The sequence below is a fragment of the Mya arenaria genome, chromosome 1 (assembly GCF_026914265.1).
Source record: "Mya arenaria isolate MELC-2E11 chromosome 1, ASM2691426v1".
Taxonomy (NCBI): Eukaryota; Metazoa; Mollusca; class Bivalvia; order Myida; family Myidae; genus Mya; species Mya arenaria.
The window spans coordinates 5,519,161-5,533,865 of NC_069122.1; the positions used below are offsets into that span (position 1 = coordinate 5,519,161).

The 14,705-nt window shown below is 34.7% G+C and overlaps 2 protein-coding genes across 2 annotated transcripts; both read right to left on the minus strand.

The window, feature by feature from the left end:
• Positions 1-3,869: 3,869 nt before the first annotated feature.
• On the minus strand, positions 3,870-6,492 carry LOC128240335 (uncharacterized). The gene has a single exon (XM_052956977.1). It carries the CDS (start codon positions 6,461-6,463, stop codon positions 5,204-5,206), a length of 1,260 nt encoding a protein of 419 aa, XP_052812937.1. The 5' UTR covers positions 6,464-6,492; the 3' UTR covers positions 3,870-5,203.
• Positions 6,493-8,491: 1,999 nt separating this feature from the next.
• On the minus strand, positions 8,492-13,938 carry LOC128236867 (neuroligin-4, Y-linked-like). Its single transcript, XM_052951997.1, has 3 exons — positions 12,114-13,938; positions 11,804-11,917; positions 8,492-9,541 (listed from the first exon to the last, which is right to left on the minus strand). The coding sequence occupies exons 1-2, from the start codon at positions 13,517-13,519 to the stop codon at positions 11,902-11,904; spliced, it is 1,422 nt and encodes a 473-aa protein (XP_052807957.1). The 5' UTR covers positions 13,520-13,938; the 3' UTR covers positions 8,492-9,541; positions 11,804-11,901.
• Positions 13,939-14,705: the final 767 nt, after the last annotated feature.

The following is a 14,705-nucleotide window of genomic DNA, read 5'->3' on the forward strand; positions in this document are numbered from 1 at the left end:
AAGGGCTTGAAGTTTTTGTAAAGGGTGTTCCACTTCTTTTTCGTATCGTATATGTAAAACGTGTTTGTATTCATTATACATGGTAAACAGTAACACATTTACTGCTTAATAACTTTTCATTTTGTCAATTTTGAGAAAGAAAAGTGTTCTTGTACTTTTAATGTCTTCGATTGCTAGCTGATTTAATAGACTTATGATTTTGTGACATTTTTTTCATTTCAGAATATGAAGACTCCGACTTTATGCAAAGAATGCGGAATGGCATTTTTAAATAAAAAAAACAACACCTAGTAGACCACGATAGAAGGCATTCTGGTCAATTGCCATCGTTTTTGTGGGAAAGTGTTTAGTGTTTACACAGACACTGGTTAGTTTTTAGCATTATTTTTTCGCAGAGAAATAAGAATATACTAAAGTTATACTTTTATTATGACTCCCCTCGTGTAGAGGTTAAGATTTGCCGTCGTCTGACTGTGTTTTCAACGTTTTTTAGGAGTTGCGTTATTCACATAATAATGTGGTCCGTGTTTCAGTGGACAGGGTCGTTTAGTTTTATGATGCTGATTACACGATCAAACACTCATTGCGTGGCAGTAATATAGTGTTTTTTATAAATTATATTCAATTACTGACATTGCCAGCATTTCTCGCTAACTTATGACAGTACATGTCTTTTTTATAGGTGCAGCAATCACGGCGAGACAAAGTTGCACGTTTGCAAATATTGTGGCAAAACTGCTCTTGCAAGACTTGAAAATACACGAAAGACGCGAAAGCGGCCAATTGAAGCTAACCTGTGATGTGTGTGGGTTCAAATTGGGTGACACGACCAATTTCAGTGACCAGATTTCTACTAGACACAGGGGAATGACACGTCACAAATGTCTACAGTGTCGCTCAGCATTCAAGTTCAAATCTGGACTCAGCAGGCACGTTAAGGCGAAACACACCTAATCAGGACACATTGAAAGATCACAATAGTCTAGTTAGAAGTGCATTCCAGTATGTTGCCGAGTTAAAATAACGTTTTGATGAGTTTAACATTTTATTAAGATAAATAGCAAAACGTACTGTTACCAAATGGTGCTCTTTCAAAATGTTCGTTTGTCTTACAGTACTGAAAAAAATGCTGTGTAAAATTAGTATGAAAACGGATTGAGCATAAAACATTTTCACAAGGTTTAGAGATGCATTGTTGTCATTTTCCCATTGATGTCCTTTAAACTCTTAACTGCACGTATCTTATATAATTCAGCAAGCTTTGAAACACAATTATTTTGTAATCACATTTCAGCCTTTAGTCTAGAACATTCTAATGTTCCATGCTCTTATCTAGATGTTCAAGTCTTAGTCCTAGCCTGTAAGTTGGTAATATAGTGTGCTCTCATTCCTCCTTGCTGTTTCCCATCTAACTCCGAGCCTCCATCTTTACAATGAGTTCCTGTCTGTATTGTTCGAACGACCGCAGTTTTACTGATGTAGATCAGATAAGTGTTCAGACTGAACCAAATAAAATATTCATCGTTACCTGAAAGGTATGAACAATATGCTTTAAATGTGGAAATATGTATAAACTAATTGTGATGTGCCTATTTATTGTTTTATATCACATCAAAATAGGAACATTCATGAAATTTATAATCATCACAAACGGGCCGCTAACTACAGAGATGTTTTATTCGCCGTCGGTCCAGATTATAATTTATAAGTAAAACTATCTGATTTTTGAAGAAATGTATGTATGATTCTGTATTGATCTGCATATTTAAAAGTAATCGAACTTATAATGGCAGACTTTCTCTTAAATTATCCCATAGACTATCTTTCAACTCCTCATTAAATATGATTGCTAAATATTTAGTTATTTAGGTGTGCGTTATATAATGCAAAATTTATTGATATAACTTAAATAAAAACTAAACACTATACATTCTGACTTCACGAATAGAAAATGCTTATATAACTATTAGTTTGTAAACCGCACTCTACTTTCAAACATAAACTAAAATGACCGTGTACTTTATCATCCTAAAATGTCCGTGTACTTTATCAATTTGGTTTTAGTTCATTTTTACCTTTGAAATAACTAGAAGTTAAACAATACACGCTGAAAACTATAAAATACATAAAATTTGCTTAAAATAAGATTTGTGTATGAATTATTTACGGCTAACATGAAGTAAAGCAATAGATTTGTCAAAAGCCGTGTACTTTGCCTTAGATTTCAACTCTGAGAAATCAGTTGGTCAAGATTTTCAGGAAAACTTTAGGATATTAGAGAAAGTTCTTTATTACCGTGGATAGAGCTCTTAAATGCGGGGTTTATGGTCTTTATTTCACAAAAATTCTCCAAATATTAAGAAAGTTATCTTTAAAAACCTTACCTGAATCGAGACTTGTTGACATTTGTCGCCGTGCACTTTACCAAATAAGTCACGTGGGTTCTCCACCGTGAACAATATCGTCTTTGTCCTGTAGTACCGTATAACGTATATCTGATATAAAAAGAATACCAGTTAGGCCACAGGGACAGGGTGCGTTGTTTTGACATAACCGTTTGACCACGCCCCTCCCACCATTTTTTTTTTAAATCCAAGGCTTATAAATAATGATCGGGGAACTGTTACTAATAAACTTACAAATTTTCATTTTCATTTTTATTCTTTTATCTTTAATATAATTAATATTAAAAAATGTTTTTTTGTAAGTTAACATAAGTAACAGTTCCCCCTTCATTATTAATAAGCCTGGGATTTAAAAAAAGTGGTGGGGGGAGGGCTGGTCAAAGGGTTGTGTCAAAACAACGCACCCTGCCCGTGTGAGTAAGGCCACTGATAGTGCCGTTTAAAGTGTTGGACATACCATTACGTTCAATGTCAATCGAAGCGATACTTATGTGTATTCATTCTTCAAAAAAAGTATCGACTGTTTCATAAAAAAAACAAGCGAATGATAAAACCTCGTAAATTGCGAATTTCAGTTGAAAACTTGAGTGTCAGAAATATCATTATATTGAAATTGATATATCTCGATTAACCAAAAGGGGAAGAGTTACACTCTCTTTATTATCATTGTCCTTGTTAAATAGGATTATACTGTTTTCGGTAAACAGTATTTTCTTTTTTAAAGTATGTTTTCCACCAACTCATTAGACGAAAAATAAACCACAACCGAAGCATGCAAATAGTCCTCTCGGATTAATCGAGAATGTTCGTTGATCTTAAATCCAACGTTTTCTTAACACAAAATCACACTGTGCGATATGTATGTAGCGCATTAAACAAATCATGATTATGATTGTGTATCATTATACTTTTAGGTACTAATTCATTTCTTTAGATATCAGGAGACGCATACCAGTTATAAAAGAAGGTTTATCTTCAAAGTTATAAGGTCGATGTTTTCTTTTTTGTTTTCAAGATGACCTTGATTCTACCATATCACGAAATCTGTGATCCAACCTGGTTTAAATAAGGTAGCGTTACAAAACAGCTCATTAATAATGGAACACAACCCAACTTTATATAACAAATATGCAAAGTCCTGCTAATGGAGAAAAGTTTGTTTAATAAACAATAATTTGGAAGTCACCCAAAGCACGAAATTTAATATCGTGTCAGTTTTGTATATCTCTATCGAGGAGCAATCAATGCTATTGATATGATTATTTGTTTCTTTAATTATAAAAGGCATATACGTATGGTTACCTCAAGTTATAACGCCTATGTAAACAGTCAAATCAATTACACATTTCCAGTATACATTTTTGAAATTAATCAAATTGAATATTCAAATTTACAAAAGTCCCTGTTCTATGGAAACGTTGGTAAGACATCTGATCGTTCTTTTTGTAAAAACAACAGCACAAGAACACAGAACCTTTATTTCAAAGAAAGTAAACGATAGCATATATACAATTTAACGTGAAAACAGCAAAAAGCGTGAGATTTTATAGAACTTTAAATGATTATAGCTACAGGCATTTATGACTTCATATAATCAGTAACCGGAGTACCATCATTCGCAATAACCAACAAAATATACAAAACAAACTATTACTATATACTAATTGATTATATGTAAATTTTATAAATACAATTGCAAAAAGCTGTGCTAACTGACGACATTTTCCATTTAATCATTATACATCATGTATTTGCGATTTTAGCTAAATCTATATCAAACGTAACAAGTTAAATAATGTCTAAAACAACAACAAAACACACACAAAAAGTGTCAATTGCGTTATAGAGGCGGAAGGGGTATTATATAGATTATGGTATATACAGTTTCAAAAATACTATTTACACAATGTAGTAAGCGATGTTATAATTAAAACAGAATCTTTTTAAGAGAGATAACATCCATTTTGTTCTGTATCTTCTTTTTCTGTATACACTTCATCGTATTATGATATGTATCTCTATACTCGAAACTAGTATTTTAAGTGCTCTTGTCAAAAGATTGATATCATACACTAACATAAGTTATTTCATCACGCAAAGGGATTTATACATAGTTTAATGAAAATTCAAGTAAGAATACAACAAATAATAATGTACTTTTCCAAAATTCAAAAGCCGTTATTTACTTATTTGCATGTTAATTTCAGCAAATTTTAACATGGTAGTCATCATACACACACCATATGCATGTTATAGAAAACGGGCATTGGATCATGAAGAACTACTGTGTCCCTTATTGGAACGACTAATTTGATTCTTACTACAATAGTAGAATCATTAAACGCTGCTACAGGTAGAGCAATGACAAGTTATTACCCGAACGTTAATAAAACCAGTGTCTGTTAACACACACATACTCACTTTTATCAACTTGGTATATACTGAAGCCTACTGTAAACATAGTTTGTGGTTTAGTTTCCACACTTTCGTTACTGTCTAATTCCGACAACGAAACATCTCAATATAAATTCAGGATCCATTTCCTCATTCTAAGCCGAAATTCTTATTTTCTTCTTCCATCTCCATCATTAAGACGTACTATACCCCGTAGAGTATAACCTTCGTCTAAATATTCCACAAGCAAAACATTATTGACGATTGCGAAGCGCACTATTTGCCACATTCCTGGAACATTGCAGTATGTTTCTGGTAAGGCTTTTCTCCCCTCCTCTGTCGTCGACTTGCACCCTGGACCTGAATGCATATCTTAACTTATTTTCTCCTCATTTACGTAAGGCTTAAGAACCAATGCTGCGCCTGTATCTTTCAATGTTTGCAATGCGATCTGGAAATATTAATCCATTTTGCGCAAGTTTTATGGCCTCTTCGATATATTCAACTGCGACCTCTTTATCATCAAACTCATGAAGTCGTGCTTTGCTTATGTTGTATTTCATACAGCATCTTGGTGTCATGTTTTTCACGTGTTTTCTTTCAATATTGTCTAGGTATACGAATGCCTTTCCAAAACACTTATCTCTTTCATGTAGTTGGCGGCTTATCGTAAAATCAACATTTATGCCAAGCATTGTCTCTGTTATGTTGAGAAGAAAAAAAAGTTCAAAGAAATCCGTTGCTTCGCTAGTTGTCAAAGAGTTAACAACGTTTAGACCGCTTCGACAGTGACTCTCTATTTCTTTAAATATGTGTTCGCTCGGGTTAGCTGCATACACTTTCCTGTAAACAGACACAATTCTGTGATGAAACATTGTCCTAACACAAACGTGTTTACATCTTAGGCACATTTCCTCAACTTCGTTTGAGTAAATCTTTGCTTGCCCGATGTCTCCTTCGGCCAGTGATTTAATTATATTTCTGCCATGATATACCATTTCAGCGAAGTATGTATTCACTCTGGTAGGAACGCTAAGCTTCATGTTTTCTATCAGTTTCAGCGCCGAATCTGGATCTGCACATAGCTGACTTCGCAGTCTTGTCAGGACAACAAACTGGTCCGCGTATTTTTGGCAATCCCTATCGTTGATATTCGGTTGCAACATTTTTTCTCTGACCCTGTTTGATAGATCTCCCAACTGGTCCTCTCGACATGTACCATCGTCGATTTTCTTTTTCCAATGCATGTACATTTTCAGTACGTAGTCAGCATTTGGGATATCTGCCCCTGGGTATAGGTCAAAATTCATTGCGTAGCGTATGAACCCATCTTTTATTTCATCAGCAAGCGACGAAAATCCCTGCTCAACAAGAACATTGAGTATAGCCTCTCGATTTGTTCTAATACGGAACAAATAAAACAAGAATGTCCGCCAAAATATTATTTTCTCCTCGTGATCGATCGACCTTAATTTTCTACGCAGCCATTTTCTTTGTATTTCAGTTAGTATTCCTCGCTCTCGCATATACCTGAGCGAAGTTATAAGGTCGAGGTTAACATTGAAGTGTTGAACATTGATATCCTCCAGCACTTTCAAAATAAGACAGTGTTCCTGACTTAAACGATCCTGTCGTAAATCCACAACATCCAAACCACTCGCCATCTTGCTGAGATACAGTGTACTAGCTTTAGTATAACGGACCAAATGGGTTTATATACAGTTTGCTTACAAATGAAGTGAGTCATCAGCTATGGACTTCCCAACTTTCGTTTTATCATAATTTGGTAAAACCTTAGTAATTACCGTTTTAGGCTGTGTAACGTACTTTACTTCGACTTTATCTTAAACTTTTATTTACTACACTCATACTACTACTTTCTCTTTCGCTTTTATCTACTACATTCATACTTCTACTAAGAACGAATAGTCCAATGTTTTAAGAATGGAAAGTGTTTGATCAAATAATGGACAATCAGTTAAAATACACTCACTATAGCATAATTACCAGGTAGAGTACAAAAATAACAATGGCAGACAGGTTCAAACATCGTGACGCCCTTGCGACGCGGACAATATCCACCACCTCAAGCTTGTTTAAACGAGCATGGCTATCATAGCCATTATGTTGATCTCTGACCTCTTACTGGCATGCATGGCTAAATAAAACAAACCGCTTGAGCTCTCTTAGGCGTTCAACATAGTTTTTGCCAAACCGGAAGGACTTTCATCACGATTTGGATCTGCCCAGAGATAAAAGCCTATATAAAGTCGAGGATGCCCACCTAAGAAAGGAATGGAGAGGAACAAGTGTTTAGACGTAGGCGATTTTCAAGAAAACGATTTAATGGATTGACTATCTACGCATAGAATTTGACGAAACGACGGTAGTAACATGTTAACACAAAGGAATGCAAGTTGGTCTCCGACTGCTTTTCGGGATCCAAAAGTTTTCTCAAGGACTAATGACATGCCCGAGATATTAGACGGAGGTTTTGAAGATAATGTCATTGATGAAATAACTCTCCGTTATATGGAAATAAAAACACCTTCTCGATTTATTCTTATTAGGAACTAATATACAAAGAAATGCCCGCATAAAGAGACTCCTCCTCCCAATATCAGTCAACGCTAATTTTCTACGCATTTATATTTTTTTGCTTTGTCTTTTATTTTAAGTATTAAAGCCTTGCTCTCGCAAATACCTGAGCGAATTAACGAAGTAGAGGTTAACTTCAAAGTGTTTATCTTTGGTATCCGCCAGTACTTTCAAAACAATAGGGAGTTTCTCTCTTAAACAGTTCTGTTTTAAGTCCAAAACTACTTGCAATCTTTCGGAGATATTGTGTACTGGCTTTATATGTATGACGAAATGTGTTTACAAACATATTAATATGTATATCATATGTATCGTTATCAGGGTTTTACCCCACATACAGTTTATATAATCTGTACTAGAGCGGTTTACACAAAGTAAATATCAGAGTTTAAATCATGACTTCACCCCTTGTTCATTCTGTACTATATATACTCGTATAGGTACTTATTCTCAGTTCTTCTATGTCACATGATCGCAACAACTTACTAAAGGGACTTGCTCATTTCTTGGCACCAAACACGAGTTTTCCCGCTTCTGAAAACACTTATAATCATTTAACTCTTTGATACAGAAATTGCCGAAAAAAATACACACCGCCTCATGTAATATTTAATGCATTTTAATAACTACAAGATTAAATTTGCTTTCGACTATCATTACCATTTCCTATTAAAATTAAATTTATCAAACTACTTATGCAATCAAGCTTTATATAGATTGTACACCTTACACCAAAGAAACATCATCAAATGATAATTTCATCCGAAACGGCAATGGCTTACTTCCCCTAAATTGTTATGACATGACTCAATTTTACTCTTGATTCACAATGACTCTTAGAAAAAAATAAGCTTAATTTGTACCCTCGAATTTTTTATTTGTCAAATGACAAGCAAAGATAAAATAAAATTAAGCGCGGAATAAAATGTGTCGCTAGACGACACAACCAATCAGTATTGAGAACATATTAATTTTTACCGGAAGTAATCAAATGTAATCTCGTAAATATTCACGGCGTATAATTAGCTATTAGCTATTTTATAATTAAAATAATAATAACAATTGGACTATGCAGCAACCTTTATTTTGTACTTACTGTCCATTATTTTCAGAACGGACTGTCCAATATTTCAAGAAAGGATATTGTTGTTGCATTGATGGACAGTAAGTTAAAACAATGTTACACAATAATAATTATCAGTTGGATGACATAAAGTAAAATCATAATGATCAAGAATGGGCGGAGTGAGCGTAGCCATTTCATTGGCTGCAAATAAAGGTTGCATTCTAAAAAAACAGTGAGTACAAACAGAAAAAAGGATAACATTACAGACATGATGCAAACAACGTGATATTAACGGTATAGGCTGCAGGTACGTAGCTGAGCGAAATTTGATAACACATGCTCAAGTATAGGTTATTGAAATCGATATTACACCAGTGCGACCGTTTCGTAAAATAAAAACAAATAGTTCACACAGCATTATGCGTGATATCAGTTAAAGTTTTGATATATTAAACGAAAGCTGCTCTAGAGAAATACCACAATGTGACATATTCACACGTAGCAAATAAGATCAAAGCTCGAACACAGCTAAATCTCGCATATGTAGCTAAATAAATGACTGCAAATAACTCATAAAAAACACACTAAGTCTGTAGCTAAGAATTGGGGGATTCTGTAGCTAAGAATTGGAGGATGAAGCTTTATTTAGCCTTGACGTTCTAAAGTTAATGTTGGCTAAAATCTTCTTCAGAATGATAAACCTAAACTATTAGAATAAGGTGACGTTATGCGCCGACACATTCCGAGGGAACCGAACGGCTGAAAATAACGGTTTTAAAGACGTCAAAATGTCTATCAAAATATGTCACATGCGTAGATGCTCTGCAACAATATTGAAATTGATAAACCGAAATAACTAAACACACTATTAGCACTAGATGCTACCATATCCCCTGGTCCTTTGTCTTTGCTGCACTTTTCATTTGCCGCCATCATGTCTGGAACGACTTCCCGCCAAAATGCAACTTCCCTGGCAAATTGTCGTGTTCCTATAGAGTCGGTCCTATCCAGTACAAGATGGCGCATGGAGTCTTGCTCGTACTCCGGCCACGTGATTGAGTCGTTCCCGGAGGGATTTCTAAAAATGAAAGACAATCAATTGTTTCATTTGGAAGGTCATTGCCTTAGCTTAAAGTATTTGTTTAAGATTAAATGGCTAACCACACACATTTTAAACATGTTTTTAATAAATAAAGTTACATTATTATATTAAATAGTATACAGTATTACTGGGTTTACAAAATTGAAGGTGATTTGTTAAGATGTGACGATTTTTAAGCGTCTGTAATGCAAATGAGTCAAGACATCTGTCTTACTGGATGGATGACAACAATGCAAATGATATTTTGTTTGTGTGTATGTAGTTTTTAAAAAATACTTTTAACATAAACAGGTAAAAGTTGATATAACACACATATCCTGTATTTGATTATACATTCTGCGATCTCATGTACGAACAAGGTATAAAACAAACATATATTGTATTTGAATATGAATCCAGAGATCTCTTGTACATCCGCGCTATAATATGAAACTAACATAACTATACTCTAATATTTACACATCAACTTCCATTCCTTAAATAAACTGCCTTTCGGCAATTGCGTTGATCAAGCGAAGAACGCAACATCTTCGGATATGCTCAGATCGTAATTCATTACATAACAATATACATGAATGCTATTGATCTTGTTATTGGCTGTATTGTGTCTGCAGGTCCCGTAAAATATAGATCAACATTTTTAAAAGTGTTAGTTTATTATATTTTAAATATACTGGTACCAGAAGTGTTTCAATTTTACGTTTTAAAGTGATTTCAAGTGGTTGATCTTTTCCCGCGTTATTGTGACGTCATTTGAAAAAAAATGTTTCCGGTTATAGTCGTGTCGTTCTATTTACAGAATGGGTAAGAACGGATTACTGAAAGATTTTCTTAAATGAAATGAAGTATTTTTTTTAACAATTCTTGAATGAAATAATGAACTATTGGTGTAAATATAAGGAATGAATTGTGGGGTTGATGTCATTATCGGGGATATGAACGCAATGGGTTGGTCAAAGTACGCGTGGAGTCCTTCGGACTCCACACACATTGACCAACCCAATTGCGTTCATACCCCGATAATGACATCAACCCCGCAATTCATTCCTTAATTAATATATTCGAGCGGGAAAAAAACATTTGAAAATATTTCTAAAAAACTAAAGCGGTTTGGCGGTTACATGTTGTTTAGCTGATTTGTTTGACACATACATGTAACTGTAATACAGAGTGGTATTTTCTCAGAGCATGTGACAATTTTCAGTATGGAGCGTTCTTGACTTCTTGGTATTTATGTGTGTTCTTTTATGAGCCGGTATATTTTACGCGTACAGTCTTAATTCCATTAAAGTATAAAACAAAATATACTGTATTTGAATAAGTAAGTAATAACGATTGACTTAGATGCTGGCTTTTTCCCATGTGTACATGTCTATGGACAATGTGCGGCTTGTATATTTACATGTTAAATACCCGAGAGTAAATTTAGTTTCTCACCAAACAAGTTAAAAGCACTACCATTTCTTAAACAGTTATATTTGTCATATTTTGATACAATTTAGATACTACCATCCCTTATTTTAAAGTCAGAGAAATCGGAAGGGAAATGTGCAACGATTAATGAAAGTTTATCCAATTTAAAACATCTCACACCGTATTTCAAATCTTTAATAAAGGCGTACCACTTTGGCTAATGGTGTTAATTGGAAACCACATATACAACCAGTCCATCAGAAGACAACAAGACCATGTTCAACTCGCACACGTTTTTATACCAATACAATACGCTTTCGGTGTTAATTTAGACGGACAAGTAAATCCTATAACGAGTGACAACAAACTCCCTTCTTCTCTTACTCTCATAATTTTGCTCTCGCTCTCGTTCTCTCGGTCTCCCACTCTGCACCTAGCAATTATTTTACATTGTGTACACATTTTTAAACTTTACGGAAACAATCAATATTCTTTTTATTAAAAACCAACTCCTTTATCTTGTAAACAGTTTTGTTTTCACCAAATACGACACTCAGGAAAAATAATTGTTCTGGTCACTTCTCAATTCTATAGAATAATGTATACTTTTGTTCGTTATTATATTGTTCATTGTTCTTAAAATTATAATTGAATTCGTTTAATTTTGTTCTCTTTCGTAATTAATTAGTTTTAGTGTTCATACTATTTGTATTAATATCTTTAATAAATACTGGTTAAACAAACCACTCTATTTCAGAGCTGACTCAGTATAGTTCAAATAGTTTTATCCACATTGAAAGTAAATTACTCAACATTTCAACGAACCCGTATTTTGCAAAGTTGGTCCAGTAAGTCATCATTCGCTCCGAGAGGTCGAGTTCCCAAGCAGGCGGTTGATAGTCGCTGATGTTGTAGGCTTTCTTTTAATCTATCTGGTAGCTGGAAACGAAAACGATTATACATATATATAAGCAGAGTCAGCTTGTTTGAGTATGCAGTTGTCACAGTTTATACCTGCAATTAAACTGGTGATAATACCATACTATCAAAGTGAAATTCTTGATCGTGCAATTTTGGCGTACGTTCGTTTTTAAGATGATACTAACTACATGCATCCATCGAAATACATACGAACCCAAACAGAGGTGCTAGGTCATCTCCATGATTGGCTGTTGTCGCCCAATCAGGTGTCGATAAAAGATGTTGATCCATGTTTGCTTCAAAACTGTATACCCATATTCTTGACCCCTCTCCCTTAAGGTGAAGGGTTCGCAGGTCCATACTTTCAACGTTATACGTAACATCTCCAGCATACTTGATAAACATTCGTGTCGCGTCTTCTGGGTCAACCCAGTTGGTATATTCATAGGCAATAACTTTCTGAACTTCGGGAGGTACTTCTTGACCGGGGTATATATATGAGAGAAATTTTGGTATATAATCATTGTCCAACACTTCTTTGGTAACGATCATTTCGTTTAGTGGAGCGTTTAAGATCCGAAGAAAAGTTGAAAGTCCTTCGTTACCATTGACACCGTTAATATATCTTAAAGACTGCATAAATTCGATCTCGTCGCTTTGGCGATTATTTAAGCCATCTTGAATTGTGTCATGTTGAAATCGCTTGATTAGTTCGCCGTCAATCGTTTCCATGAACGAGATTTCTTCATATTTGCTAATGTCCGTTCTAAGTTGAAGCTGAATATCTACAACATCTTTGGCATTAGTGTTGTTCAAACAATAGAAAATCTCATCTGCTGTGCTCAAATTACACCCTAAATACGCCGCTAACGTGACATGAGGAGCAGCGGACCCGAATTTAGACCTAGCGGCCCCACTCTGAGAAATCGCCTGCTGAAATAAACCTTTGTTCGGCGGGTACATGATATGAATGTTTACACTCACGGCTCCTGCAGATTCTCCGAATATTGTAATTCTGTTAATATCGCCTCCGAAACTTCCAATATTTTCCTTTATCCAGTTCATAGCAAGACGCTGATCCCAAAGTCCCATATTCCCCTGGGCGCGTTCGTCACCAATATTCAGAAATCCGAAAACGCCCACCCTGTAATTGATGGTCACAATTATAACGTTTCCATGCGCCGCTAGAACTTCACCGGCATAAAGTTGACCAGCCCCGTAATTAAGTCCACCTCCGTGAATCCAGATCATAATGGCGTGCCCTTCAGGGCGATCAGAAGCAGTAGCAGGAACGTAAACGTTTAGAAACAGACAGTCCTCGTTGATAGAATACTTTGCAAATGGTGGACGTTCAATTTGTGGACAAGACGATCCGAATTTAGAAGCGTCAAATGGTGATGCGAGATCCCCATACGGCACCGGGCGTTTGAACCTATGTTCTCCAACTGGTGGCTTAGCGTAAGGAATTCCCAAGTAAGCGTTGATGGTGTATGTTTTATTCCTGAATGTCTTTTCACTTTGTATACCTTGAATTTTCCCAATCTTTGTTTCAAGAATAGGTCCTTCACAGTAACAGCCAATGATGAGAACAAACAATAAGAACACATCTTTAATCCCCATTGTTTCGAATGTGCTTTCTCAAAGTCTGAAGATTTAAACCCTGCTTAAAATGTTTTAAGCAAAATGTATTTTGAAATGTCCTCCTATTTTAAACTTTGGTTTTTAGTGTCGACCGAGTGATGGTTAAACTAACTGAAGCGTTAAATGTAGACACCGACACGCTCTATCACATTATAATTATTTTTATAGGTATCCTTGATGTGCTTAAATTTAATTAATATTGTATGGGGCATATTTAATTCATGAGGTTTGTTCCGAATTTCAATACCTCTATATCTCGCATTTTCAAAAACTTCATTTATTTCGTGTCTTGAGCGAATAATAAATATCTTTGAAATAGTATACAAAGCAACCTTCGTTCAAAATCAACTATTTCACTATACTCGTTCTACTTTGATAATTTGAAATGAATTATAAGTTTTATACATAGTAGAACAGATAAGTTATCAAGCAGTATATCATAGACGAAAGGGGATGTATATTGTACCAACTGGCGATAGATACAGAGATTCATTCATTTTTGTAAATGGAAATTACAAACCAAGTAAACAAAACAAAATATTACTATGCAAGTTGATTTTATGTAACTTTTGCAAATACAATTGCAAAGAGCTGTAAGAACTGGCGTCATTTCCATTTGAACAACCGTTGATATACATCTTTACATTATACCTAAATGTATAACACACTGTACAGGATACGTAACATTTTAAATGTTCTTTAAAAGAAAAACAAAGAATAAAAACAACAACTCTAATATGAATTATAGAGGGGGTTGTTCTATACAGCATATGGTTGTATGCAGATTAACTATAAATATTTACACAGAACAGAACATTCATTTCCACGAAGGTCATAGACCCATCTGGTAGAACATGAACTTATACAATGGCGACAAAAAGCAGCAGTAACACAATAAACACAGTTTATGCAAATGAAATAAAAACAATAAAAAATATAAATACGTTATGATGCAGATATAGAGAGGTGCACTACTAGTTTATATTTATCTATGGGTTCATTAGAGTACTTGATTCACTTGAAGTAATTGTGTAATTGTTAACAAACACATAAATGGCAATGTCATCAAACATATACAGATAACATGGAGTCTTACGTAGTTATTCTTAATTAAAATGCTTTAAAAATAAACGCACTTACATTTTTGAGAAAAAGCTTCATTTTC

Coding starts and splice junctions, on each gene's coding strand:
- LOC128236867 (XM_052951997.1), bottom strand. CDS start 13,519: ATGGGGATTAAAGATGTGTTCTTATTGTTTGTTCTCATCATTGGCTGT.
- LOC128240335 (XM_052956977.1), bottom strand. CDS start 6,463: ATGGCGAGTGGTTTGGATGTTGTGGATTTACGACAGGATCGTTTAAGT.